Source organism: Pseudorca crassidens, chromosome 7, assembly GCF_039906515.1.
Source record: "Pseudorca crassidens isolate mPseCra1 chromosome 7, mPseCra1.hap1, whole genome shotgun sequence".
NCBI lineage: Eukaryota > Metazoa > Chordata > Mammalia > Artiodactyla > Delphinidae > Pseudorca > Pseudorca crassidens.
In genome coordinates, this window is record NC_090302.1 from 1,881,235 (window position 1) to 1,906,587 (window position 25,353).

General features: G+C 63.2%; 2 protein-coding genes across 4 annotated transcripts in view; both read left to right on the plus strand.

The window, feature by feature from the left end:
- NACC2 (NACC family member 2) overlaps positions 1–13,903 on the plus strand; it is a 73,245-nt gene extending 59,342 nt beyond the window's left edge. For all 3 annotated transcript variants that reach the window (XM_067742721.1, XM_067742720.1, XM_067742722.1), the window contains 4 exons: positions 4,667–4,831; positions 6,953–7,058; positions 7,354–7,451; positions 8,916–13,903. In XM_067742721.1, coding sequence (XP_067598822.1) covers positions 4,667–4,831; positions 6,953–7,058; positions 7,354–7,451; positions 8,916–9,421 — 875 coding nt within the window. In that variant the 3' untranslated portion in view covers positions 9,422–13,903. The remainder of the gene's footprint in view (positions 1–4,666; positions 4,832–6,952; positions 7,059–7,353; positions 7,452–8,915) is intronic.
- The window catches only part of UBAC1 (UBA domain containing 1), a 235,497-nt gene that overhangs the window by 173,520 nt on the left and 36,624 nt on the right, over positions 1–25,353 (plus strand). The gene's annotated exons all lie outside the window — the stretch shown is intronic.

Consider the following 25,353-nt stretch of genomic DNA (forward strand, 5'->3'; position numbering starts at 1 on the left):
GTGTCGGGTGGTGTGGTGCAGCATTTTTCTTTCCATTTGGTTTTCAGTTGTATTTTTCTATATAATTAAGAACTAGGGGTTCGGTTTCTTATGCTGCCATCTGAACAAATGGCATACACTTTCGTGGAGTGGGCATCACCTTTTTTGTCCCCTGTCCGCCCCACCCAACCTCAGCAAAGCTACACTGCGGCTGGACCAGGGCGGCTCGGGCACCTGCCGGTGGTCACCCACCTTGCCGGGGCTCCCAGGGGCGGGGGCTGCTTATGCTGTCTCTGATGGTGACTCCCTAGGACACACTATGGATTTGGGGATGGGAACAGGGGCCCTTTGGGGCTTCCTGGACATGACAGCATCCTGTGGTCAGGTGTCTTGGTGTGTGTTGCCCAAGGAGAGGGTCCCGTGATTTCTTCAGATTCCCAGTCTTTGACCCTCAGGAGGTTGAGGAAGTTCAGGACTGAGGTCAACGTGACCCTCCCGGTTTCCCTCCTTCCATTCATTTTTTATTTTTGGCTGCGCTAGGTGTTGGTTGCTGTGCGTGGGCTTTCTCTAGTTGTGGCGAGAGGGGACTACTCTTTGTTGCGGTGCGCGGGCTTCTCATTGCGGTGGATTCTCTTGTTGTGGAGCACGGGCTCTAGGCGCACGGGCTTCAGTAGTTGCGGCACGCGGGCTCAGCACTTGTGGCTCACGGGCTTAGTTGCTCCACGGCATGTGGGATCTTCCCGGACCAGGGCTCGAACCTGTGTCCCCTGCGTTGGCAGATGGATTCTTAACCGCTGTGCCACCAGGGAAGTCCCCCATTCATTCTTCTAAAAAAAAATTTTTTTTTATTGTGGTAGAGTGTAGCTGATATAAGATTTACTGTTAAGACCACTTCTGAGTGCACAGAACCAGGTACGTGCACATTGTGCCGCCGTCACCTCCAGAACTTTCTCATCTTCCAAACTGTCCCCACTCGACACTTGCTCCCCTCCCCCCACCCCAGCCCCAGGCCCCACCGTCCACTTCCTGCCTCCGTGGGTTTGACTCCTTCAGGGACCTCACACGAGTGGGTCCTGCAGGCTGTGTCCGTCCGTGTCGGGCTCACCTCCCTTGTGTGATGTCTCCCCTGTTTGGGTTCAGGCAAGTGTCGTGGTGGGGGCAGCAGGACCTCGAAGGCACAGCCTGGACCCCTCTTCCTCTCTAGTTAGAGACCCTGCAGGGCCCACCATGCACCCTCTGAACACACTGGTGTCTTCTTCGGCCCTTGTGGTCTGAGGGAAGCTTCTGCCTGCCTCTGTCCCTGCTGCCCGTTTGCCCAGATTAGCTGCTGTTCCAGATGGTTCCATCGGGACCTTTACCACCGTGACTCACCTTCCCTACACAGAGGGATTGCTCACCCCCTGATACAAACAGCTAACTGCTTTCACGCGCTTCTTTCCAAATTTCACGGGGCCTGAGTATTTGGAGCCCACGATCCTAGAAACCAACGTTATAAAGGGTTATAACCGGGGCCGTTGACGATGCAGGCGGCCGCCGGGTCCCCCGTGCGCAGGGAGACCTGGGTGTGATCCGAGGGGTCTCTGCAGGCTGCCATACCCCTGCCCACAGCCCCCCGAGGGGTCTCCCATCACCCTTGCCGTCAGGCACTGGAGTGACCCCGCCAGAGGCCGCCAGGGAGACTGGAGCGGCCCCGTCACTATGGTGCACAGACTCTCCTGGGTTTCCAGAACCTGTCTGTAACTCGGCACCCCTCCCTAGAAGGAGGCCGCTGGAAGCTCGGGCCGGGCCGTGGGGGGTAATTCGGGGCGGGGAGGGCCGGGGGCACGTGAAGCAGCTCGGAGCACCTTTCCAGATGAGCCGCCGCTCTGCTGGTATTTTTAGCGGGTGCAGAGTATCCGGCACATGGCGGAGCAGAAATAGAAGTGGTTCTTTTGGCTCTTCTGGATCTGACAGCCTCTGGCTCTCGGGGAGCCGTGCTGGGGCTGGGGGGGGGCGGGCGTCGTGTGGAGCACAGACAACTTCTGCTGTTTGGAGGAACATCGAGGCCGAGGAGTTGTACGTGGGGATTATGTCTGCTGGTGAGCGCTCTTTATGTAAATGCCACGGCGCCAGCCTCGGCGCCCTGCTCCCGAGTCTGCGTCTGCGAGTGTAATCACAGCAGACTTGGCGGAGGGGGAGGGGGAGGGGCGGGGCGGGTAATTATGTTTTAAAATATCATCCGGGTTGTTTTTCCTGTGCTCCCTGAGCCCCTGGGTAATTCCGGGTTTGGAAGATTCTGGCGGCTCTCTGCTGATCTGCCCCCACCCACTGTCAGCGTTCCCCAAACATGCCAGGTGGGAAATGCTGCCCGAACCCCCCGAGCGGCCACCCTTCGGACTTCTGCCCTGAGCTGTGCTGCAGCCTCGCCCAGCGCTGGGCTGATTGAGGAAAACTCCCTCCTTTGAACTGGAACTGGCCGCCGCCAGGCCGAAGGCACCGCGTGCCACCCTCACCCTGTGCATGCTGACAGGTGCCTCCCTAGGAACGGCTGAGCCCCGACGGGACAGGGGGAGGGGTGGCCTGGGGGTCCCCTGGTGGGGACTGGGGCTGACTCCGGAGCGGGTGATTCCAGACTCAGGCCGGGTGGGCTAGAGCAACAGGTGGGTCCCCAACCCATCCTCGGGGCTGGAACTGACCATCCTGCCTTCTCCCGCAGGACTCGCCCTGTGGTTTGGGGGGTGCTGGCCCTTCAGGGACTGGGCAGCCCTGACCTTTCCCCCACAAGAGCTTGGTGCAGAGATAACTAGGGGCTAATCCATGCTCACACGGTGCCAGGTCTGGGGCTTGGGCACCCTTCCTTGCCAACCTCCCCCTCCTGAAGGGCTTCCAGGTCCTTCTCCCAGCCCCACCTGGCCTCCCCCAGACTTAGGTGCCTCTGCAGAATTTCCCTGTGACCCCAAAGGGGTGTCAGTGCAGAGGGGATGGGACACCGGCCAGCCCAAGGGGCTGCCTCTGACCATCTTGGAGTGGCCTCTGGACCCGCCGCAACAGGCTCTGCCACTCAGCCCCTGCCCTGAGGCTGCTGGAGGAGGGCTTCCAGCCCAGCCTTGCCCTCTGGGTGTCTGAGCCCTGGGAGGTGCGCTCTCCCCCACAGTGGTCACTGAGGCTGCTAATGAGAGCCGCTGTCCTCAGCAAGGAAAACCCAGCCCCGGGTGGCCATCAGAGCAGCCCGGAGCCTTTCCAACTTGCAGACCCTGCCTGGGTGCCCGCGTGACGGGCGGGTGCCCGGGGGACGGGCCCTGGGGCCTTCACCTGCAGGCCCTGCTGCTCAGCCAGGTGTGTGGCGTGGGCCTGCCCTGGAGCAGCTGTGATTTCTCAACGACGACAGCTGCCGGGAGCAGGTGGCCCTCCCAGGAGTGACCCAGGATCGCCATGTGCTGGGGACACAGGAGGGAGGCCGTGCCCCTGCCCTGTGTCTGGCCAGGATGGCTTGAGTGCGGGCTGCAGGGTGAGGGGTGCTGGACGGGTGGCCGTGTGTGAGCCTGAACGGGGAGGCCGGCCTGCGGTAGAGCCCGGCCGGGTACAGGCCTCCAGCTGACCGTGCAGTGGGGGCCGGGCATGTGATGCTGCCTGGGCTGCTGGCGCCGGGCAGGAAAATGAGGAGGGGACAGGGGGCAGGCGCAGGGCAGGAAGTGGGGGCCTGCTTGTAGGGTCTTGGGGCGCCGAGCCTGGTGAGGTGGGGTCCTGCCCACCATGGGGGCCTCCACGTGGCCGCTGCCCTCACCCGGCCTGGCCACCTGCTGAACCCTCAGGGCTGGGCACTCCCTGCAAGCAGGGGGCAGGCCCTCGGCCTCCCAGCGCCTGGGGAGGCACCTGGGTGTGCTGGGTGCCCAGCAAGTGCCCGATAGACTGGCCCCCCCCACCCCATGAGCCCGAGAGGTAACCCCCAGCCCAGCCTTGAGCCCCTGCAGAGGGCCCGTGGGTAGGTGGGTGGTTAGGAGGCCGGGCGGGGGGACGGGGCCGAGGCCATGCTCTGCTGGGTGTCCCGTGCGTGGTGCTCGGGCTCAGGGTGTGACACGGGGACTCCGAGGGGGCCTCCCCCGCTCCCCATCCTCCCGCCCCATCATAGCTGCAGGTGCTGGCACGCCTGGGGGTCCCTGGATGACCCCCAGTAGTGGTTTGTCAGGAACCTCCCCAGACGGCCCGGAGGCCCGGAGCCGGCGTGGAGACGGCGTCAGCGCTGCCCGGCCGCCACCGCCTGGCTTTACTGGTGGTGAACACTGATGGCGCTGCTCTTGGCCAGGAATGCGTGGTGCAGCCTCTGGGGGTGCCCGCGTGCAGGGGGGCTGCTGTGAGGAGACAGGCTGGGGAGCGGTTGACCGTACAGAGCTGTTCCCCTCCCCCACTCTGCCCAACCTCCGCCCTGCCCCCACCCCCAGCCCGGAGCCCTCATTCCCGCTCACCCTGCAGGCCTCAGCCTGCTGGACATCCCCACCCTGGGAGCCTCCCAGGCCCCCAGCGACTTGCTCCCAGGCCGGCTGGGAGTCCCTCGCCTGCCTTCTCTGCTCTCCGGTTCACTCGGGTCCTCCCAGCAGGGGCAGCATCTGGTGGGCGGGGAGGGTGGGCATGCGGCAGGCCTGGTCCGGGCCTGGGTGGGCAGGAGGGGAGCTGTGCTGTGTCCCTGACTGGGTGGCTTCTGGGCCCACAGTGCAAGAGAAGCCGGAGCCCGTGCCACTGGAGAGCCGTTCCTGCGTCCTCATCCGCCGCGACCTGGTGGCCCTGCCCGCCAGCCTCATCAGCCAGATCGGGTACCGCTGCCACCCCAAGCTCTACTCCGAGGGGGACCCCGGCGAGAAGCTGGAGCTGGTGGCAGGTGAGGCCTCGCCCCCACCCTGTCTATTGTATGCAGCTGCCCTGCCGTTTATTTTTTCTTCCGAGCTGTGAACAATGGACTCATCACCAGTCAGTCAAAAAAAAGAACATCTTAAATTTCCTCTAATTTCCTTTTAGAAGAATGTGTCATTAAGAGGAGTTATTCAATTGAATTAATTTAGCATTTTAATTGAATCCCCTGGGCTGGTCGGGCTTCTGATTGGCAGGGGCTGCAATCATGATTGTGTTTTAATTTAGGTCGGGGATAAAACCAAGTCCCCCCCACCCCACCTCCAGCTCCCCAAGTGTCCAATTGCCTCGTTCGAGGGGTGAGTGACCAGAGCTTCCAAACGGCAGCTCCCAGGCAGCAATGGACTTGTTTCTTCTGTAAAAACAAACAACGCGGTGGGGTCCAAAGCCCCTTAGGGCTCGTGCCTGTCAGAAATATTTATCTTCTCAGTGTTGGGATTCATTCGGCCTCACAGCTCCTTGTAGATTTTTTTCGGTCCGTGCTGTGAGGCTCGTGGGGTCTTAGTTCCCCGACCAGGGATTGAACCCGGGCCCTCGGCAGTGAGAGCGCAGAGCCCTAACCGCTGGACCGCCAGGGAAGTCCCTCCTTGTAGACTTCTAAGGCTGTCTGGCGGGAAGATGAGAATTGATGGGGCCTTGCCTCTTCCTCCGTGAGCTGCTGGGCCATCACTCCTGACCGGCACCCGCCTGCCGCGCCTGGGCAACGTTATGGGGTTCCTTCTGCCTGAGCCGTCCCCCCTTCTGGAACCACGCCTCCGCAGGCGGCCTCGCCTTTCAGCCGACAGGAGGGCAGCTGGGCGGTGTTGGCTGGTCTGGGTGGACCTGGGTGGGGTGGGGATGCCCCCGGCCATGCCCGAGCCCCCCGCCCCTGCTGCCTGGCATCGTTCCAAGCAGCACCCAGCTCCTCTGTTCAGGGAGCGCCAGCGTCAGGCTACACCAGGTTCTCGGGGCCCTGGGGATGGGTGTGGTCCCCAGGGAGGCCTGTCTATCAGTTTGGGGTTGGGAAGGGTGCAGGCCGGCCGCCTTCCCTGGCCAGGCCCCACCTGGCCCCAGGCCTCCTTCTAAGCCCCCCTTTACAGATCTCCCCACAGCGAGGGGGCCGTCCGGCCCGTGTGGCTCAGGGTGACCTGCCCTGCCCTTGGGTTTGAGCCTCTGCAGACCTTGGGTGGGGTGAGGCCCTGCGGGACCCTTGGTGTGTCGTGGCCGGAGACGCCCAATGGTGGTCTCCATCTAGAGTCAGCCACGTGCTTCTTAACCGGTGCCTGTGGGCTTCTCTGGAGACCTGGCTCGTGGGGAACAAAACGTTAAGCTGGGGAAGGGCCCCCGAGGCCGGAGTGGCAGCTTTCACAGGGGTCCTCGCATCTCTGCCCTGCCCCCCGCCGCCCAGAAGGGAACCATGTTCATGTTTTCCCATGAGGAGATTCAGCACGTGCCCCGTAAAAAGTCAGATCTAGACAAAGGCCCGGATGAGGCCCTGCAGGCGCCCGTGTTCTTCACGACGGCTGACTCTTGCAGGAGCTCCTCTCCACGGGCAGCGTCCAGGGTAAACAGGCCTCCCCGAGGCTCCTGTCCTCCCTGTCCTTCGTTGGCCTGAACCCTGGCGGGGGCCCGGCCTGGCCAGACCGCGGGGTGAAGAGCGCTGCGGGGCTCACCGGTCCCGTCTCCGCCCTGGGCCGGCTCTTCCGTCCCGGCACCCGGAGAGGTCAGTGCTGGGCAGGGGGGAGCTGCAGCCCGACCTCCATGATTCCAGCTCCCATCACTGCCCACGGCTCTTCGGTGTTCAGCGAGAACTGAGAGGCAAGATGAGTGTTTCCCAAACGCAAACGCAGGTCGGCTCCAGGCCATCCCCTCGAGGCTGGGAGGGCAGTTCGGGGACAGCCCTTTGAGGCGTGTGACCAAGGCTGCCTGCTCCTGGTGACAGGGCCCCAGTGCAGCGGGGAAGGCCTGGAGCGTGGGGTCCCAGGCCTGGAGGGGGGCTGCCCCAGACCCTGCCTCACCCGCGGGCCACCCGCCCCGGCCGCAGCAGCCCCTGGGCCGCCCGTGGCCCTGGGTCTGGGGCTGAGGGCCTCCCTTCTGTGTGTGGCGGCCGCAGGCTCCGGCGTCTACATCACGCGTGGCCAGCTGATGAACTGCCACCTGTGCGCGGGGGTGAAGCACAAGGTGCTGCTGCGGCGCCTCCTCGCCACCTTCTTCGACAGGTAGGTCCCCCGCGGGCCCTGCGGTCTCTAGAATCTTCTCTAGACGAGGCCGTGCGTCCAGGCTCCCCCACCTTCCCGACCTCACAGGTGTCAGCCCGAGGCCGTCGGCCAGACCCGGGTCTGGGGAGGGCTTGTGGACCCCCGTCCCCGCAAAGCGAAGAAGCACACCGGCTCCACGCCACTGGGGGGGCTCCTTCCCCTAAGGGGCGGTGGGGCGTGCAGGCAGGGACCCCGTTCCCGTGCGTCCCCTCCAGCCGGCGGCCTCACGCTGCCCCCCTTCCTGTCCTCCCTCCAGGAACACGCTAGCCAACAGCTGTGGCACGGGCATCCGCTCGTCCACCAGTGACCCGAGCCGCAAGCCGCTGGACAGCCGCGTCCTGAACGCTGTGAAATGTAAGAGGAGGACTGGGGTCTCGGGGGTGGGGAGGCATCTCGAGGAGCTCCAGGAGCCCCCAGGCCCTCGGATGTCAGCCTGGGAAAGGTGGCTTCTCCCCAGGAGCAAGCCGGGCCGCAGGGTCGAGGGGGAGAAAAGAGCAGCTCGCGGGGGCCCGGTCTCGAGGTGTTAACATTCTTGGTAGGTTTCCAAGCGTGATGAATTCAGCTGCGAAACTATTTTAATATGTGAAATAGATCTAATTTTCCTTTTGGAACAAAACCGCTTATTTACATTTTGGGGTTATTTTGAGCCTTTGCCATCTGCTCGGCCCGCTTCTGCCTCCCGCTGCCGGGCCCGTGGGGGCGGAGTCTGGTCCATCTCGGTGGCAGACCGCCGCCCCCGTCCCCCCCTGCACCCCCCAGACGAGGAGGAAGCCACCGGTGCCCGGCACGGGCCAGCCAAGAGCACGTCCTCCTGTAGCTGTCGGCACGCGAAACACTGTCTTAGTTTTCTGGCTTAAAAAATCTCTCTTGTGAGGCTAATTCTGTTTTAGAGCAAAGAGGGGCCTTTGCAGCCAGTAATCGCGTCCCAAAGCACGGGTGGGGTGCCGGCAGCGGCTCTGGGAAGATGCGGAGAGGGGGTGCAGCTGGTGTTGCCCCAGAGCAGGGCTCGCAGTGGAGGGGGCTCACCCTGGGGGCCCCGCCTCTGGGTTCCGTGCTGTTTGGAGAGCTGGGTCGTGAGGCTCCTAGAGGAGAAGGGGGGAGAGGGCATATCGTTCTTATTGCGGGTGATGATGCCACTGCTGGGCTGGGGTCTCCGGGCCGGGGACTGGGCTGAAGACAGGTGTCAGCCGGCCCCCTCCTCACTCCATGCCAGCCCTTTGATCGGGCCCAGAGAGACCCGAGCCTCACAGCTGAGTGGGTGCCCAGGCCCTGCCCCGATTCCCACTCCACCAGGGCAGGGATTCTCAAAGGCTTGTCTGACCAAGGATGCAAGGTGGGTGGGACAGAGTGGGAAAGCGAGGTCCAGAGATGGGGGCCCACCCAAGGCCGCACTGCCAGCCAGTGGTCCGGAGGAGCCAGAGCCCCCTGGGCCCTCTGTGCTCCCGCTAGAGCCACAGGCTGGGGTCCTGTTTGCTCTGACTGCCCCTCCCCTGAAGGTTCCCCCAGGCTGTCCCAGAGGAGCAGGGTGGGGCTTCCAGCAGTGAGAAAGGTGACCGCTGGTCTTCAGGCTGACCCAGGAGGGGCCTCGGTGGCCCTGTGGTCTCCCTTGCCAGAGGGGAACAGAGTGGAGGAGACCCTGGAGGTGCCCGGCCTGCCCCACTGGCCCCGCGGCGGCCTCTCCAGCCCAGAGTGCTCTGCCCCCTGGCTTGTCCAGGGTGTCTCGGTCCCACGGCCCCTCAGGAGGCGGAGGGCCGGCATCGTGGGATTCCTGCGGGTGGGTGGCCGCTCACGCCACCTCCCGACGCCCTGTCCTTGCAGTGTACTGTCAGAACTTCGCCCCCAGCTTCAAGGAGAGCGAGATGAACGTGATCGCCGCGGACATGTGCACCAACGCCCGCCGCGTCCGCAAGCGCTGGCTGCCCAAGATCAAGTCCATGCTGCCCGAGGGCGTGGAGATGTACCGCACGGTCATGGGCTCCTCGGCCGCCAGCGCGCCCCTGGACCCCGAGTTCCCGCCCGCCGCCGCGCAGGTGTTTGAGCAGCGCATCTGTGCCGAGCGGCGGGGCGACGCAGCCGCCATCGTGGCTCTGAGAACTGACGCTGTGAATGTCGACCTGGGCACCTCCGCCAACCCCACCTTCGAGGCCGGCTCGGAGGCCGACGGGGCCGGCTCGGTCGTCCAGGAGGTGGCCGCGCCTGAGCCGCTGCCTGCCGAGGGCCAGAGCCCCCCGCAGCCCTTCGAGCAGGGCAGCGCCAGCAGCAGCCGGCCCGCGACGCCGGCCGCAGGGAGGAGACCGGAGGGCCCGTACGCAGGGACCTTGTAGGGGCCCGAGGCCGGACGGGGCGCCAAGGCGGGTACTGAAGCTGCTTGCATGCGTTACTAATACAGACAGATGTGGTCAAGCCACTTACCTACTGAACTGCTACTGTTGCCTGAAAACAATGTGATTTTTATTCTGCTTGTATTTAAAATTCATGAAGGAAACAAATGCATTCGTTATACTGTAAACGATTAGGCCCCTGGCGACCTAGTTGCGAGGACGGTCCCGGGGCTCCTTTTTGATATTCGAGAGGTTAGTCTCCACGTTGTAGCTTTCCCTCCCCCTGTTCGGGGAGGGGGCGAGAGGCCGCCAGACCCTGGTGCCCGGCCTCCTGCCCCCACGGCTCCCTCTGCCTGGGGCGAAGCCAGGGGCCTGTGGGGCGGGAGCACGTGTCTCGGGACCCTCGTTCCTTTCCCGTGGGGACCCCCCCACTCCTCCGGGACCACGGGCCAGGGCTGGGCCCCCAGGGGCCAAACTCCTTGTTCTCCCTTCTTCCTGAGACTCGGGGCTCAGGCCCGCCGGGTCCGCCGTGCGTGTGGGGTGTGGGTGTGTGTGCGGAGCGTGTGTGAGCGTATGCGGGGGCGGTGGTGACGGCACAGTGGTGGGCTGTGCTGGTCACTGTGGGCGGTGGAAGCGATCTGGGCTGCGTCTGCTCTCCTGCCCCGCGCCCACGGGGTCTGCCCGACCCCTGCGGCTCCATGGACCCTCGGTCCACCTGGGACCCAGGGCCTGGGCTGCCGGCCCTGGCACCTGCTGGCTCCAGCCTGGCCACCCGCCCGGCCACCCGCCCACCATCCTGTGAGGTGGGGCCGCTGCCCCGGGGCAGCCCACGCAGTCCGCAGCCACGTTGGGTTTATGTTTGTTTGTTTATTTGTTTTCGTCTTAATTCAGATCTATTTCATGTATGGTTTGGAAACTTTCAGACCCAAAAGAGCAAAAAAATTAGGGAGGATTGGGGTCCCTGCCCCAACCCACTACGGCTTGGGGGTGGGTCCACCTGGATACCATGTCCCCCTGCCCGCCCCGGCCAGGTCCCACTCACCTCCTGTTGAAGTGCAGCCAGGGTGTGTTCCGGAGGAAGGGAGCGGGGGGCTGGGATGGGGCTGGAGCCAGGCCCCTCGGTGCTGGGCTCCCCCGGATGTGCTCCGAGCCCTGGGGTATGCGCGCCTCTGACGCGGTGGGTGGGTGGGTGGGTGGATGGTGGGCACAGGCCTGAGCTGGGGCGATTTGCAGGTGCACGGGATCTGGAATGCATGGCGGGCGGGGTGGCGGGGGCGTAGAAGTGTTGGTTTGAGGCTGGAAAGCTCACTGTGAAGTTTAATTGCTGTTTGCGGGGAGGGGCGCAGGCTGTCCGAAGTGCTCGTGTCCAGACGTCCAGGGGCTGCCTTCCCCTCGAGTCCCAGGCAGCCCCCAGGCCTGGCCAGAGGCACACCCCACCCCCAGACTTGAGCGGGCCTGCTGCTTCCCCCCGTCTCGTCCCCTGTCGGGCAGGCGTGGCTCAACCCTCCTGACCCGCAAAGTGGAGCCGCCCTCGTGTGGGTCCCAGCGGGAGGCAGCCTGGGGACAGAGCGGGGGGGCTAGGCTCGTCCTGCTGACTGCAGCCCTCCCTTGTGGAGGGCCCTTGGGGGAGACCTGGGGGGGTGGGCGGGGGCGCCTTCCAGCCAGGCCACACAGGTGCCTGCCCTCCAGAGAGCGCTGATGGCTCCGGGCCGGGGTCGGGGGACCCTGGGTGGGCACTGGCGCAGGGAGGGCCGAGCCCTGTGGTCCCGGCCCAAGGGGCTGCAGCTCCTTCCTGCTGGGGCTTCGGACCAACCACCTGGCCCAGAGGCGGGCCTCCTCTGTCTCAGGCCCAGGTGGGATTGGAGCTGGCAGGGCCCCCCCCAGGCCCACAGCCCACCAGGGGCCAGGACCAAGTCCTCCTGGAGTTGGGAGGAGGCCACACCCCCTAAGCTGTCAGGAGGCTGTGGGGCGGGGCGTGGTGGGTGAGGCAGACCCCACCGTCCCCCGCTCCAGACGGAGGTCCCCTCATCTGTCCCTGCCCCACGTTTGCACTTTCATTCCACCATCCCTGGGGACCTTTGGGGGCTGGCTGCCCGTCCTGGCTGTTGACAGAAGGGCTCGCTCTTCCCTTCTCCTCCACTCCAAGGTGGGCACGGCCCTCACCCGAGGCCAGGACGAGGAGGGGTGCCGCTGGTCCAGCGGGGGAGGCGGGGGCCTCCCTGAGACGGCGGCCTCCCTGAGACGGCCTCACCGCCGCTCAGGCTAGCACAATGTCCCGTGACCTCTGTCCTTTCATTGTTTATAATCGCCGTCTGTTTTGTTGTTCTGGGTAAGGAAGGCAAGAGCTACAGGTGAAACTTTAATAATAATCAAATGTGAATGGGTTCTGAGCTCTCCCTGCGCCCCGGGCGGGCCAGGCCGAGCGTTTTGCACTAATGTGTCCCGCGGTGGACGTGGGTTGGGAGCGTTGCAGACGGGCGTGGCTGATGACTGTATCTGCCGGGGCGCTCCCTCTGCGTCCTGAACGTTCCTCGGGGTGGGCGGCGGCGGGCCTGGGCTCGGAGGGGCCTTCCAGAGTGCCTTAGCATCTTCTGATCATTTTTCCCAAGGAAAACCAATTAAGAGAACCAGACCCTCCCCCTCCTCTGTTTACAAGACGACTAATTCCTGTCCTGTGAGCGTGATCCTGACTCACCCAGACCCTGTAGACCGAGAGACAAGCCACTCAGTATTTATGAGATGTCTGCACCTTTATCCCTAAGCTTGACTATTAGCAATACGCATATAACTACATAGAGACTATTACATAGAGCTAAGTCCTGTCAGCGCCTTTGGAGGAGAGAAGGACTGGGCCCGTCCCAGCGGCTGTGGCGGGCGGCTGGCCTGAGCTCCAGCGGCCGCCTGCCCTCTCCTGCCCTCCCCAGCGGCCGGGGTGTGCCGGGGAAGCAGCTGGGACGAGTGCAAAGGTCCAGGAGAAGGGACGGGAAGATGCGACATACTGTGAGCTCGGTGGGGCCGCCCACGGGGCCGGCGGCCTTGGTACTTGAATCCCATCTTGCTTTCTGCACATGCCTGGTCTCGCCCAGAGTCCTCTGTGGTTGCTTAACCTTGCATTTGATTTGATTGGCTTTCCTTGCCTCTGAATGTGGACGAGAGGCGAGGGGAGAGGCCTCTGAGGTGCAGCCCTTGGCCCCTGCCCGCTGTCCCGGAGCCGGGCCTGTTTCTCCTCCGTGAAAACGCATTCCTCGGCGGCCTTAGAGGAAGGAGGAATGCAGAGAGGGGCTCGCCCTGGGAGGGGTCTGCTGTGTGCCCGGCCCTGACCTGTCCCCATTTGATGGCCGGAACCCTCCAGCACTGGCCCCGTGCGTGCCACCCTAGCCGTTGATGGCTTAGATGCCCCTCCAACGGGTTATCTTTATGGAAATATCTTGCTGCAAGTAGAAAAAGGCCTAGGGCCCATTAACCAGCTGAAAACTCAGAGAAAACCTCTGTTTGCCTCTGCCAGCAGTAAACCCTAAACACAGAATTGAGAGTTCAGAGCCGTCCTGAGCTTTAACTGCTGTTTCCAAATGTTGCTGCTGCGTGAATCTGTCGTTACGCCATCCAGCCAGCTCCGGGCGCGCCACCCGCCGGTGGCCGGAGACCACGGGGCGCTCGGTACAAGGTGTTTCTGACCTAGCAAGGGTTTGTGGGTTCTGTTGGTTTGTTTGTTGTTTTGTTTATTTGAGAAAAACGGAAAGGAAAGTGACGCAGTGTCTAAAGCGTTCAGATCGGACGACCTGCTTGAATTCTGGTCAGTGCTTCCCTGTTAGCGTTTTGCAGATGATTGTAATTTTTATGTCAAAAGAAGCCAAAACTTGCAATACTATTTTTAGCAAAAAAAAATAAAAGAACTAAATATAAAATGTATAAATATTTTTGACTTGAACACTTGGATGGCACTGGGTGCAAACAGACCATTCATCCTTTGGATGGAATGTTTGGGGAAAAAGAGACTTTTGACGAGGAGACGGTTGCTGTAAAGAGTCCGTGGAGTGGCTATGTAGTACTGTAACTCACGACTGTTAAAAATAAATCAATAAATTGTCCTGTGCTGTATAAAGGAGGCCTGTTTCACGGTAACACTGAGTTCCATTTCAGCTGCAGAAGAGGCTGGCTTTTTTTGTTTGTTTTACTTTTCTTTTTTTTTGTTTTTTGTTTTTTGAAGAAGAAGGAGGAAACCTCTGTTTGCTCCTCCGGCGCCTCCCTCTCTTCCGTGCTGCTAATTGGCAGAGTCCAGACTGTTGCTTTTTCGCCACGGCTGACACCGTATCGTAACTCAGAAGACAACGTCCGCCAGCGACCAGGAAACCGAGGGCTTGCAGTGTGCTCAGAGCCGGTTCAGGAGGCGAAATCCGTTACAAACAAACAAAAGGATGTGATCGTTCATTGTAAAGCGCTTTGTAAAATTCACATTTACAGAATAATAAAGTCAGTTCAAACCCAGGTTGCCTGCACTTTGCTCGCCCAGTGGTGTTGGGGGGCGACATTGAGAAGCCAGGGAGGGGGTGGGCTGTTGGAAGCAGGGTGGTCAACCATCCCAGGACACCCTCAAGACCCGGGAGCCCTGGGCGGGGGAAGGGCCATCCCCAGCCTCGCTGCCCACCATCCACACCTGCCCCACTTACCTCCCCCTCCCCCCCAGTATCTTACAAGGGAAGGGGGCTGGTGGGTAGGATGTCCTTCAGGTCCAGTGCCTGGGGGAGGGCCCTGAGCTCCGGGTGAACTGGTGAGGCTCTCCTTTTCTTTTTCTTGTCTGCAAACTGGGGCATCCACCTCACCTGGCTCACCTGCCTGCCACTCTAGGTGTGCGGCTGCCTCCCTCCCCTTCCTCCCCTGCTCCTGGGCTAGGTCTGCCCCCAGGTGGATGGAGGGGGAAATTGCACATGGGTGGAGCAGGTCACCTGGCTCGACTGGAACCTCCGCCCCCCCCGCCCCGGGGCCAGGCCAGGCTACTCCATCCCCTGACCGCCCCTGGAACCGTCCCTCCAGGCCAGCCCAGGGCTGGGGTTCTCTGATTCAGGCCTGGCAGCTCTGTCCCCCCTGCGCTCCTCTGCTGTACCCATAGGACCTTTCTGGGCTCCCCTGGGCCCCGGTGGATGAGGCCTTGCGTCAGTGTGTCCCACAGACACGGGTCAGGTCTGGGGCCCTCACGCGCGATTCCGACGCTCGGACACCTGGATGGTGGGCTCCTCATCTGCTCTGTGCTGCGAGGTCTTGTCCAGAAGGCTCACCTCTGACCTGCTTCTAGAAGCATCCCCGGCCTCTGCTGCTTTCTCAGGCTTTGTAGCAGCTGCTGTGCCCAAGCTAGGGGTGGATTTATTTGCTCACTTGTTTACCTTGCCTCCCCCAGGGGCAGGGGTCTGTAGGTCTGCTTCGTGTGACTTTCCCAGAACAGGGTCCCCTGGAGCCATGGCCAGCATGGAGCAGACACAGAGTCTAAAACGGGTGGGCGTGGTTTCCCGATGGGCCCCTGCAGCAGTGGGTCTGCTGGTTTGGGTTCGCCCTGATCCGCCCCCTCCTGCAGGGGCCACATCACACACAGGGGCAAGCTTGGGGAGAGCCAGGCGCGCCTGCCGACCCCAGGGCCCAGCCCCGATGGCCGAGCGCTTCAGGTCCTGTGTTCAGAGCTGCGCCCTGCTGCCCGGAGCCCGGCTCACCCGCCAGCTGGGCCTGTACAAGCCCCTTCCCCTTCCTGCCCGGGACCTCAGAGCTGCGGAATCAGTGGGTTCCGGGTCTCGCACCTGGGCTGGTGGAGACACCCAACCTCAGGGCCACAGGCTGCACCCCTGGAAGGCCCCCAAACGCCCCCATTCAGGCGGGCCCCGAGCCCCCGGCGGCGGGAAGAGCTGGGGCCCGGGTGGGGGTGGGGAGGTGGGTATCTTGAGGAAGGGCTCCACTCTGAACCCAGGGGTCCTGCCGGCTCTTCTGGCTCCAGCCGCCCAGCCCAGCTCAGCTGCTTTCCCCATGCGAGCCTCCCGGCGTCCTAGGAGGAGGGGATTCAGGCACCTGCCAGCCTGGCTCTGTCCCCTCCAGCCTCCGTCCTTCAGCCAGCCTCCCTGCCCTTGTAGCCTCCACAGAAACTGGCTGAGGCATCAGAACCTTTGCATCCCACCCCTTTGTCCTGCTCTGGGAGGGGGTGCGGAGTCAGCAGGACCCGGAGGCTCTGCCGGGAGCCCTTTGTCCTCAGGAACAAAGGGTCAGAGCCCGGTGGGGGTGGGGTCCTGAGCCCGCAGGGCAGGAGGGATGGTGCCTGCCTCTCTGTGCTGCTCCGGGGCACCCAGCTCTGAGACCTTTCGGCCACCTGGGCCCCCCCCCCCACACACACACAGGTCAGGGCACATGGGAGGTGGGAGATAAGCAGAAGGTGGATTCGGTGACATTGTGTCAACAGGACTCCTGCTGTGACAGAGTGGGGGTTTCAGACCACGTGGCCATCTCCCCCCTTGGGCCGGCTGCTTGGGCTTCCCTGGGGTGTCTGTGGCCAGTAGCCAGGCCTGGAGCTGGGGGGGAGGGGGCCTGAGGAGTCTGTCCTGCGGTGGTGCTGGGGGTCTCGTCCAGACCCAAAGCCGCCCCCCCCACCCCACCCTCTGGAAGCGGGCCTCGCTGAGCAGAGAAGCAGCGGAGGGGAAGCTGGTCCCAGCCTCCTGGGACCGTAATTTACTAACAGCTCCAGACAAGTGGGGCTGGGAGATGGATGGCACATTGCCTCGCGGGGAGGGCCGCGGAGGCCCCAGTTTCCAGGAAAGGCAGCCTGATTCTCCAGGGAGGGCGGTCAGAGGTAGGGAGCGGAGAGGCCTTGACCAGGCGGGGGCAGAGCCCACCTGCACTGGGCTCCGGGCCTCAGTTTCCCCTCCTGCCTGAGGGCGGGGCTGGCCCAGGTATGTGGCTCTGTCCGGGTTCCATCAGGTGAGGACAGGGTGGCCCGGCAAGGAGCCAGCCAGGTTTGCCCCGTGGACTCTCCGCGGTTGGACCGGTTCCAGGTAGCACAGGGCCCCTTGCGCAGGGCGGCTAGGGCGCCACGCCAGCAGGCAGCTCTCCTGGCCCAGGACGTTCCAGGGTGCCCCGCACCTGTACCCCAGACAGGCCCCGGCTGCTGGTTAAGCCACCCCATCTCTGGCCCTCACTCCACTCAGGCCCTCAGCCTCCCTTCTCCTGGAGCAGGGGCAGGGGCAGAGGCAGAGGTCATGGCGCCCAGCTTGGGGGCTGCACTCGGGAAGGGGGGGAGGGGAAGTCACTCCTAATGGCAGGTGTTCAAAGCTGGCCTCCTGGCAGGATTCCCTAGGCAGCCCCCCTGGGGACAGCCCCTGAGGCAGGAGTGGGGAACTTGACCTCCAGAGGACCTGTGGTCTGGGTCTCCTTCCTCAGCTGTCTCCGCCCAGCATGCCTCGGGCCTCACAGGGGTGGATGGAGCTTAACCCCGGCTGACCTCTGCCCGCCCACTGCCCATGCAGGGCCTCACTGGAGACCCACCACAATCCTGTGAAGTGAGCCAACCACAGCCCCATTTTTCAGACAGGGAAACTGAGGCTCAGAGAAGTTTATGAAGTCACCTGGACATAGCTGGAAGGGGGGAAAAGCCAGCATTTGAACCAGGCCCCTGCCTGGACTGACCTCACTGGGCTGACCCCTAGCTGAGGGGAGGGAGCTTCCCCAGGCTGGCAGGTTGGATGGGCTCAGCCGGGACCAGCAGAGGGTGAACCAGCTCCTCCACCACCAGGTGCCACCTGTCCATCCGCCACTCCAGTCAGACTGTGGCGTGCATGGCCTGAGCCTCGTCCCCACCGCAAGGGGGGTCCACTCGGGACACCTGTGGGGGGCGAGGGCCCAGAGCTGAAGCCCCTGCCCTGGGCGCCCGCCCACCTGGGGCTGGTGGAGCAGGGGACGGGCAGGGTCCCCAGCAGTGGTCCCAGACTTTTGCTGCGGGCCACACATCCTTGCCCGCTCCTCTAGGCTGGGCTCCCGGGAGCCCCCGGGGCGGGCGGGGGGGGGGGCACGCTTCTCACCAACACCGGGGCTCGACGGGGGGGGGTTTCAACTTTCGCCATATCAGTTAGGCTGCAAAGCACACTCTGCTCGCTCTAAAAATCTCGGGGTGTCGGCCCCGTTCACGTCTGCTGGCCACCGACCGACCGACCCCTGACTTTGGTGAGATGTCTCCCACCCCTCTGCCCGTTTTCTGAAGGGGGGGTTACCTTGTCCTTGTGCATCCGAGGAGCTCTCGTGTAAAGGCCTACTGGCCTGCCCCCAGCTGGCGGTGTTCTCTTGGGGGTGGGGGGTGGGTGATGGCCAAACAGAGGCTCTGAACTATTATATCCACTTGCCTTGCGGTCCTCCCCCACCCAGGACGGCAGAAACGTGCCGGGCGGCTTCCTCCCAGACTCAGATTCCGGCCATCCCAGTCTGCTGAGCTGGGGGCCCTTCAGGTGGGAGGGAGGACCCGGCCTGCCAAGGCCCATCCTCCGGGGAAGAGTCTCCCCACTGGGCTGCCAACTACGGCAGCAGGATTTACTGCAGGGCCGGGGCCCCACCACCTTACTTACGTGGCTGCACTGGAGCTGGTTCCGTAGACCCGGAGCTGCCTGCCGGAGGCGGGTGGAGGGCTGGCTGGTCCTGGGGAGGGGCTGCCCCAGACCCATCTTAGTGTCACCACAGGCTGATCCACCAGTGGGGGCTTTGCAGGGACCTCGGGAGGCATGAGCCGTCTCCTCCTGCAGGACAGGCCCGACGAGACCACAGGGTCAGGGCCGAGGGCCAGGGAGGGCGTCTGGACCTTGACTCAGAGGGACGTGGCGCCCCTCTGCCCCAGGGTGTGGGGCAGCTCCGTCTCAGCTGGGACCCTGCACAGACGCCTGCACCCATTCTGCTTTCAGTTTCTGGGATCAGAGCTGAAGTGCCGGAAGGGAGGCTGGGGCTTCAGCCGAGGGTCAGCAGGGATGCTTTGAGGGCAACACTGCATCTGTTACAGAGCTCTGACCCTGAGCAGTCCCTCTGGTGGGGGCCTGAGGACTGCCGCTCAGCCCCCAGGAGGTCCCCAAATCCATGTCACCCCGTCCCTGACAAGGAAACCATCGCCTATGCTCACACTCCCCGTTACACCTAGCAGACGAGCCCGAGGCCTGCAGAGGGGCGTGGCCATAGCACACAGCTGGCCAGCGGTGTGGGAAGGAGGCCCATGCCCTTGACCCCCGCCCCGCCCCATGGAAGCCCACAGAGCCCCTGCCGGCCACACCAGGCATCCAACCCCGAGGTCTGAGAGCAGGGAGGCCGAGCGAAGGCGCTGCCTCAGGGCACCTGTGCCACAAGGCACCCCATCCCTGACGAGGGACACACGGGCCTTGGACTGGCCCACCCCAGCTGGGGAGAGATGAAGCCCCCTGAGGGGCGGGGTGAGGGAGAAGCATGGAGAGGTCGGGGCTGGTAAGGGCCCCTCTGGGCTCAGGGACTGGCTGCGGGGCTCCCGGGAGCTACAGCGGGCCGTGGAGCTCGGCGCTGGGCTCGGTCTCCACCCGGGCCCTGGGCACTCACTCGAGTCAGGACCTCTACCTGCCCCTCCTGCAGACCCAGAGGCAGTCTGAGCTGGAGCTGACTCCGCGCCCGGCTCTGCGGCCTCCCCAGTGCTGGGCCCCAGAGGTTCCTCCAAGACCGAGTGGCAGAGCCCCTCCGGAGGGGAAGGGAGTCAGAGCAGTGGGCAGAGCAGACGGGAGGCTGGCCTCCGCAAGGCGGCCTGGCTGAGGGGCGGGGAAAGTGGATCACTCGGACCCCACCCGGAGAGGCCGGGGCGTTGCTGCAGACCCACTCCGAGTGGGAACACAGAAGTGATTAGGCCTAAAAGCTCGGGCCATTTAGCTTTTATACGATTGGCATCGAGGCCCGTGGTGCCCTCTGCTTTTTTGCTATTTGATTATACATCGGTGCTCAAAATACTGTTCCTGGAATGGAGGGGCCCGGCAGGCCTCCCTGGAATGGAAATCAATTTGATTAGAGAGCAGTCAATTACCGTGAGGACGAGGCTGCCATCCAGCTCTGCAAAACATGGGAAACTCTCCGAGGAAATGCCCACGGGGCAGGGGGGGCTCCAGGAGGGAGGGGGCGGGGTGGGGGCAGGGCTGGCCTCCTGGGGGGCACCCCAGCCCCGCCCACACCCCAGGTTGGGAGGGGTGGAGGGGTCCCGAGCTCATTCCCTGCTTGGCCTCGGTAAGCGCCCGGGTTTCTCCTCCATAAAATGGGATTGTGCTGACGCCGCCTCTCAGGGTTTGGGGGCCTCAAAGGGCCGCGCTCACAGGGCGCACGCTGGTGCCTGGTGCACGGTGTATGTGCAGGGAATGCTGGCCCGGGGGGTTCTGTGAGGGCAAAGCAGAAATTCAGCTCCCAGCACACGCACACACTCAGAGCCCTGGGGGATTTCAGCTGGTGATTCTGTACCAAGAATCCAGGGAAAGCCGGCCTCCCACAGAGGCTGGGTCTGGGCTATTCTGGGGTCCAGGCCCTCTCGGGCCTGTGTCTGGCCTCCGCTTACTCCTGCGTCAGAGATGAGCTGTGCCTGTGTCAGGGGGTGGCCCGGCAGGGGGTGGTCCCCCCAGGACCTGCCCAGGCCTCGCCCAGGCCTCCACCAGACCTTGCAGTGCCTCTGTGCGGATCTCCGGGTGCCTAATGGAGGGGACAGAATGGGGACAGGAGACTTGCTCCGTCCATCCCCCCTGCCGGATGTCCTCGTGCAGTGAACAACCTGATGTCCGGCCCTGCACTCAGGAGCCAGACGGGCCTGTGACAGGCTCCCAGCTCCATCCTCTGGCTGGGGACTTTCTAAGTCACTTGTGTGAGGTTTTGTAAAATAGAGAGAACAGCTTCTATCTTGCTGCGGTGTCATGGAAAGGAGAAATCACCCCTCCACTCAGTATTTATAGAGCATCTACTCGGTGCACCAAACTCAGTGGCTGGTGCGTGGCAGTTGCCCGCAGACAGGAGCTCCGGTGTTCACGGTTTCGCTGGCCAAGGGGGACGCAGGGTCCACTGGGGGCACCAGCCCGGCACGTTCAAGAACAGGAGGCTAGCGCTCTGCAGGCGCACAGGGACTGTGGCCCCCGCGTCAGGGCCCCGTGCGGAGGGCCTTCCACGTGGCAGACACCACCCCCACCTCACTCTTCCTCACACGCCCGAGAGAGAGAGGTAATGGTTTCCGTTTAACAGATGGGAAAATCCAAGGCTGCCAGAGCCTGGCTCCAGTCTCACGGCTGGTGACACTGAAGCAGTGCAGCCAAAGTGGAAAACAGCCTGGCAGTTCCTCAAAACGCCAAACATAGAATCACAATGGGACCCAGGAATTGCACTCCAAGGCTTACACCGCGGAGACTTGAAGACAGATGTTTAAACAAAATCGCACACCGTTGTTCACTGCAGCGTGTTCACAGTAACCAAAAGTAGAAACAAGCCGCCTGTCCATCAACAGATGAAGGATAAACAAAATGTGGTCCCTCCACGCGATGGAATATTATTCAACCATAAAAAAGAACGAAGGGCTGATTCACGCTACCCCGTGGATGTCCTTGAACACAGGATGAGTCAAGGAAACCGGACCCGATATTGCATGATTCCGTTTGTGTGAAATGCCCAGGAGAGGCGAAGCAGATCCGTGGTTGCCGGGGGCCGAGGGAGGGAGGGAAGGACGCGAGTGACTACTTGATGGTACAGGGTCTCATTCTGGGGGAAAAGTCCTGAAACTAGATAGTGGTGTTGACCGCACAACATCATAGGGAATGTACTTAATGCCACTGAATCGTTCAGGTTACTATGGTTAAAAATGGTAAATTTTATGTTTTGTGTATTTTAGTTATCACAATTAAAAAAAAAATCCTCACGGCCAGTGAGTGACGGAGCTGAGGTGGGAAGCTGAGTCAGGCTGGCCCGGGCATCACCCTCCACCCAACACTCCCCGGAACAGGGGCCCACCTCGCAGGTGGGGTGCCTCACGAGTGCAGGTGGGGGTCCTGTCGACCCCAGGGGGACAGTGGGTTACTTTGCTTCCCAGGTGGGCAGCCCAGTGGAGGTGGGATGTGCCTCTGCACTAATTGAGCTCGTGTCTGATGAGAGATCTGCTCTGCCAGAGCTTCGGGGTCAAAACAAAGGGCTGGAGGTGACTGGCCCACGCAGGGGACACTGTTATCATGGGAGGAGCCAGGAAGGGGAAGTGTGCTGCAGTCCGGGGCTGGCCCAGGGCGCTCTGATCCCAGGAGGGACTACCTGACCCCCTTCCAGACCAGGGGTGACCGGGACGCAGTGGGGGGGCTTCAGGGCAACTTCTAGAAACCTGAGGGGCAGGCCAGGCCACCAAAGTGGAGGCAAGGCGGCCAGGTAGCAGGGGAAGGGGAGGAGGGACTGCAGAGTCCGCAGTGGGCCCACCCCCAAGCCCACGTCCACCCCTGAACCACAGCCCCCCAGACTGCGAGAGGAAGCTGCCCCCACCCACCCCCCAGCCCCTCAGCCACCCGGGACGTGAGCGTCTTGTCCCCTTTACGGAGGGGTCTAAGCTACATGGATGTTTGGAGGAGAAGCCAAGACCCGACCCAGGGCTCTGAGTCCAGCGCCCACGGACACCCATAACGAGTCCCAGAGACACCCTGGCACCTGTGAGGAGGGGCAGAGGGTCCGGGGGCGACCTGGGCAGTGGCCAGTGGGTCGGGACAGGTTTCCTGCCGGCAGTGCCCCAGAGCGGCTCCGAAGGAGGTGAGGGCAAAGACATGGCCTGAACAAAGATGGGGCCCAGATCCAGCCGCTCTGGGTCGGTGGCCGAGTGAGCCTCAGCCCTGGAGAGACGGGACGCTCCTGTGGCCTTGAGGCTGGGCCTGCGACACCCGTCTCTCCCGTCAGACTTCTCAGCTGGCTCTGGGGCCGGGCCACCCGCGGGCCAGCCTGGGCGGGAGGAGGGGCCGCCCCCAGGAGGGGCAGCTGTGCCGTCAACCCCAGCACCTCGGTGCACGTCGCTGTTCTGAGTCCCGTGCTCCCGCGTTTGTACTGAGAGTGGAGCAGACGGTGGGGCAGCAACACTTCAAGGATTCCAGAAGCACATGAAATTTGGATTTAATAAGAGCGTTATTGTCTGGAAATTAAAGACCCATTGATTATTCTCAGAGTATGGAGGTGCGGCCGTACCACGTCCAATCACCACTTTAATTGCAGGGACGCTCAGGAGGGCGTGTAGGGAAGGGGGCGGCTTTCCCATCCTCGGTTTCCGAAGCCCTTGTCCCCCCGTCCTCGCTCCAGAGCTGAGCACAGCTCCCGTGCTTGAGCCCCACGTGCGGCAGTTACCACCCTTGGGCAGGCCTGGCGGAAGCCGTGGAATCCTCCAGAAGCAGCTCTCACTTAGTTCGTTTTGCAGGAAAGGAGACCGAGGCTCAGAGAGGGAAAGGGACTCGGTTCAGGCCCCTCTGCGTGGCTGGCTGGCTGCGGGGTGGAGGGGGCAGGGGACGGGGAGGGACACGCAGTGGCCAGGAGGAGATGGGCCTGGGAGGGGACCTGTGGGGGGTTGGCTGGGTGGACACGGAGCCTGGAGAGCAAAGCTTTGCTGAGCACGGGCCACTGGGGGGAGCAGGACACCCCCAGCACCTACCTCCCCCGGCTCTCCCTCCCCCTCCCACCCCATGGGAGAGGCAGGGGCAATTCCGGGAGTACTCTCCCACCTCAGCCCCCAGAGCCCCCCACTGCCCCTCACGCCAGGGGCTGGAAGCCGCTAAGTGCCTGATGAACTCTTGTGGCCGCAATAAATCTGGTCACTTCGTCCCTCCTGAGACAGAGGGGAGGGCGCTCCGGGCTCCACACCGGAGGAAACTAGCGCTCTGACCTCCACCAGGCTAACGCCCCGCACCGCGCTTCCTGTAACTGGCAGCCACGCTGTTAATAATCTCTAATAATCTACCAGTTGGCCCTGAAAGCGAACATTTATCACCTGCTTCAGGAGGACAGGAGCGGCCTCTGTGGGTGGCCCGGAGGGGAGGCTGGGGTTGCGGGACCTACCTGAGGCCTGCAGCAGGTCCGCCAGTGCTGGGCGCCAGACGCCTGGAGTGGGGCTTCCAGGGACAGAGTTAGGTCCAGCGTGAAAGGGGCTGATTGGCTCGACGCTGGCCTCTCGTCCTTGGTCCCTCCAAGAAAGGACCGTGGGGTGAAGGAACCGGAGAGCCAGGAGGGGGGCAGCCGCCCTCGGTGTCTACCAAGCAGGACCCCTGAGCTGGGGGTCTGCCCTGCAGCAAGGTGGGCGCCCCGAGCGTCTGTCTCCCCTGGCTAGGGTGGCCAGATTTATCAAGTGAAAATACATAACACCTTGTTAAAACTGAATTTCACACTCACAGGAAATAATTGTTTTAGCATAAGTATGTCCTACGCAGTTTGGGGACGTATCTATACTTCATACTTTAAAAAATCATTGCTTATTTGAAATTCGGATTTAACTGGGTCTTCTGTATTTTATCTGGCTCCTCCTGGGCAGGAACGCCCGTCTGTGCTGCTAACCCTTCACTCCCTGTGGTCTGGCCTCCCAGCCTCTCCTTCTGTCTTTCTCTCCCTCCTCCTCTGCTCCACACTCCACCCCCCACTCCACATTGGAGTCCCACACCCTCTGGGCTCCCCAGGGAGCTTCAGGGGGTCCCCCATCCCCCCAACATTGCCAAGGAGGTTAGTGCTCGGACGGGATCCCAGGCAGTCTGAGTGCGGCAGAGCCACTCCACACCTGGACACACACACACACACACACACACACACAGGGGCTGGAACACTCAGGGAGACTGAGGCCCCCAGGCACCCCCCTCCCCTGCGTAGGGTGGGGGGGTCAACGGGCACCCACCCACCCACCGTGCAGCGCCATGGGGGCCTTGGTGGAGAGCGGTGAGGGCCGCTCCTGGGACCCAGAAGGAAAGGGGTCTAATTCCTGCTCTAATTCCTTCCCAGGACGGGGTGGTCAGCCCACCCCCGCCAGGGAGTCCACCTGGGGGAACCCCGTCACAGGGCTCCTAGGCCCCCAGATCTCTCCCAGGTTCCCACGGTGATGCCCGGCCCGCAGCCCAGGCTGGCCCCGCCCTCTGTCTCTGCCTGCGGGGATCTGCTGTGGGCACTGCTCCCTTCTTCTGTTTAACCAGCGAGGTTTCAGCTGGGAAACTGTCGTCCGCAGTCTGCAAACAACCCTTCCCGCTCCTCCGTGCCGCCTGCCAAGCGCTGCCAGCCGCCAGCTTGGCTCACAGCCGGCTCACGCAAGCTGCCCGGCCTGGCACCGGGCTCCCGCCGGGCTCCCTGGGGAGCTGGCTGGGGGGGCTGTCCCCACAGCACTCGGGGCCCTGCAGCCTCGTGACGGAGCTCCAGCCCCCCCGTGTCCCCCCAGGGGCCTCTGCAGTCCTTAAGGCCCCACAGGCCCAGGAGGAATCTGGGACCACCCCCTCGCCGGGCGACACCGTAGGGGGAATTCCAGAGCTCTGGGGAGACGGTAAATCTGGGAAGCGCTGAAGGGCAGGTGTCACCGAGCCTTGGGGACAGGCTGCCTCTTGAGGTCAGCCCTGCGCCAGGGCCCCGGGCCCTCCGGCAGCCCTGGTCTGCTCTCGGGTCCCCTCCACTGGCCCCTGGTGGCCAATCAGGGTCACAAGCACCTGGGGTTCTCTGGGGTGTCCCTTTCCCTGTGCAGACACTGATACCAGGACCCACTTTGGCCAGAGGAAGGGGTGCAGTCCCGGGGCCTTCTCATCGGGAGCTCAGGCCGACCACACCTGTGCTGAAGGGGCTTTCCCCATCCTTTTGGGAAACGTGCAGCCTCCACGCCCCAGCTGGACCCAGGTACTTGCTGGCGGGGCAGCCTCTGGGGGCCCGGTGCCCAGACCACACCTGGTCCTGCAGACCCCGTCTCCTCAGACCCTCTGCTG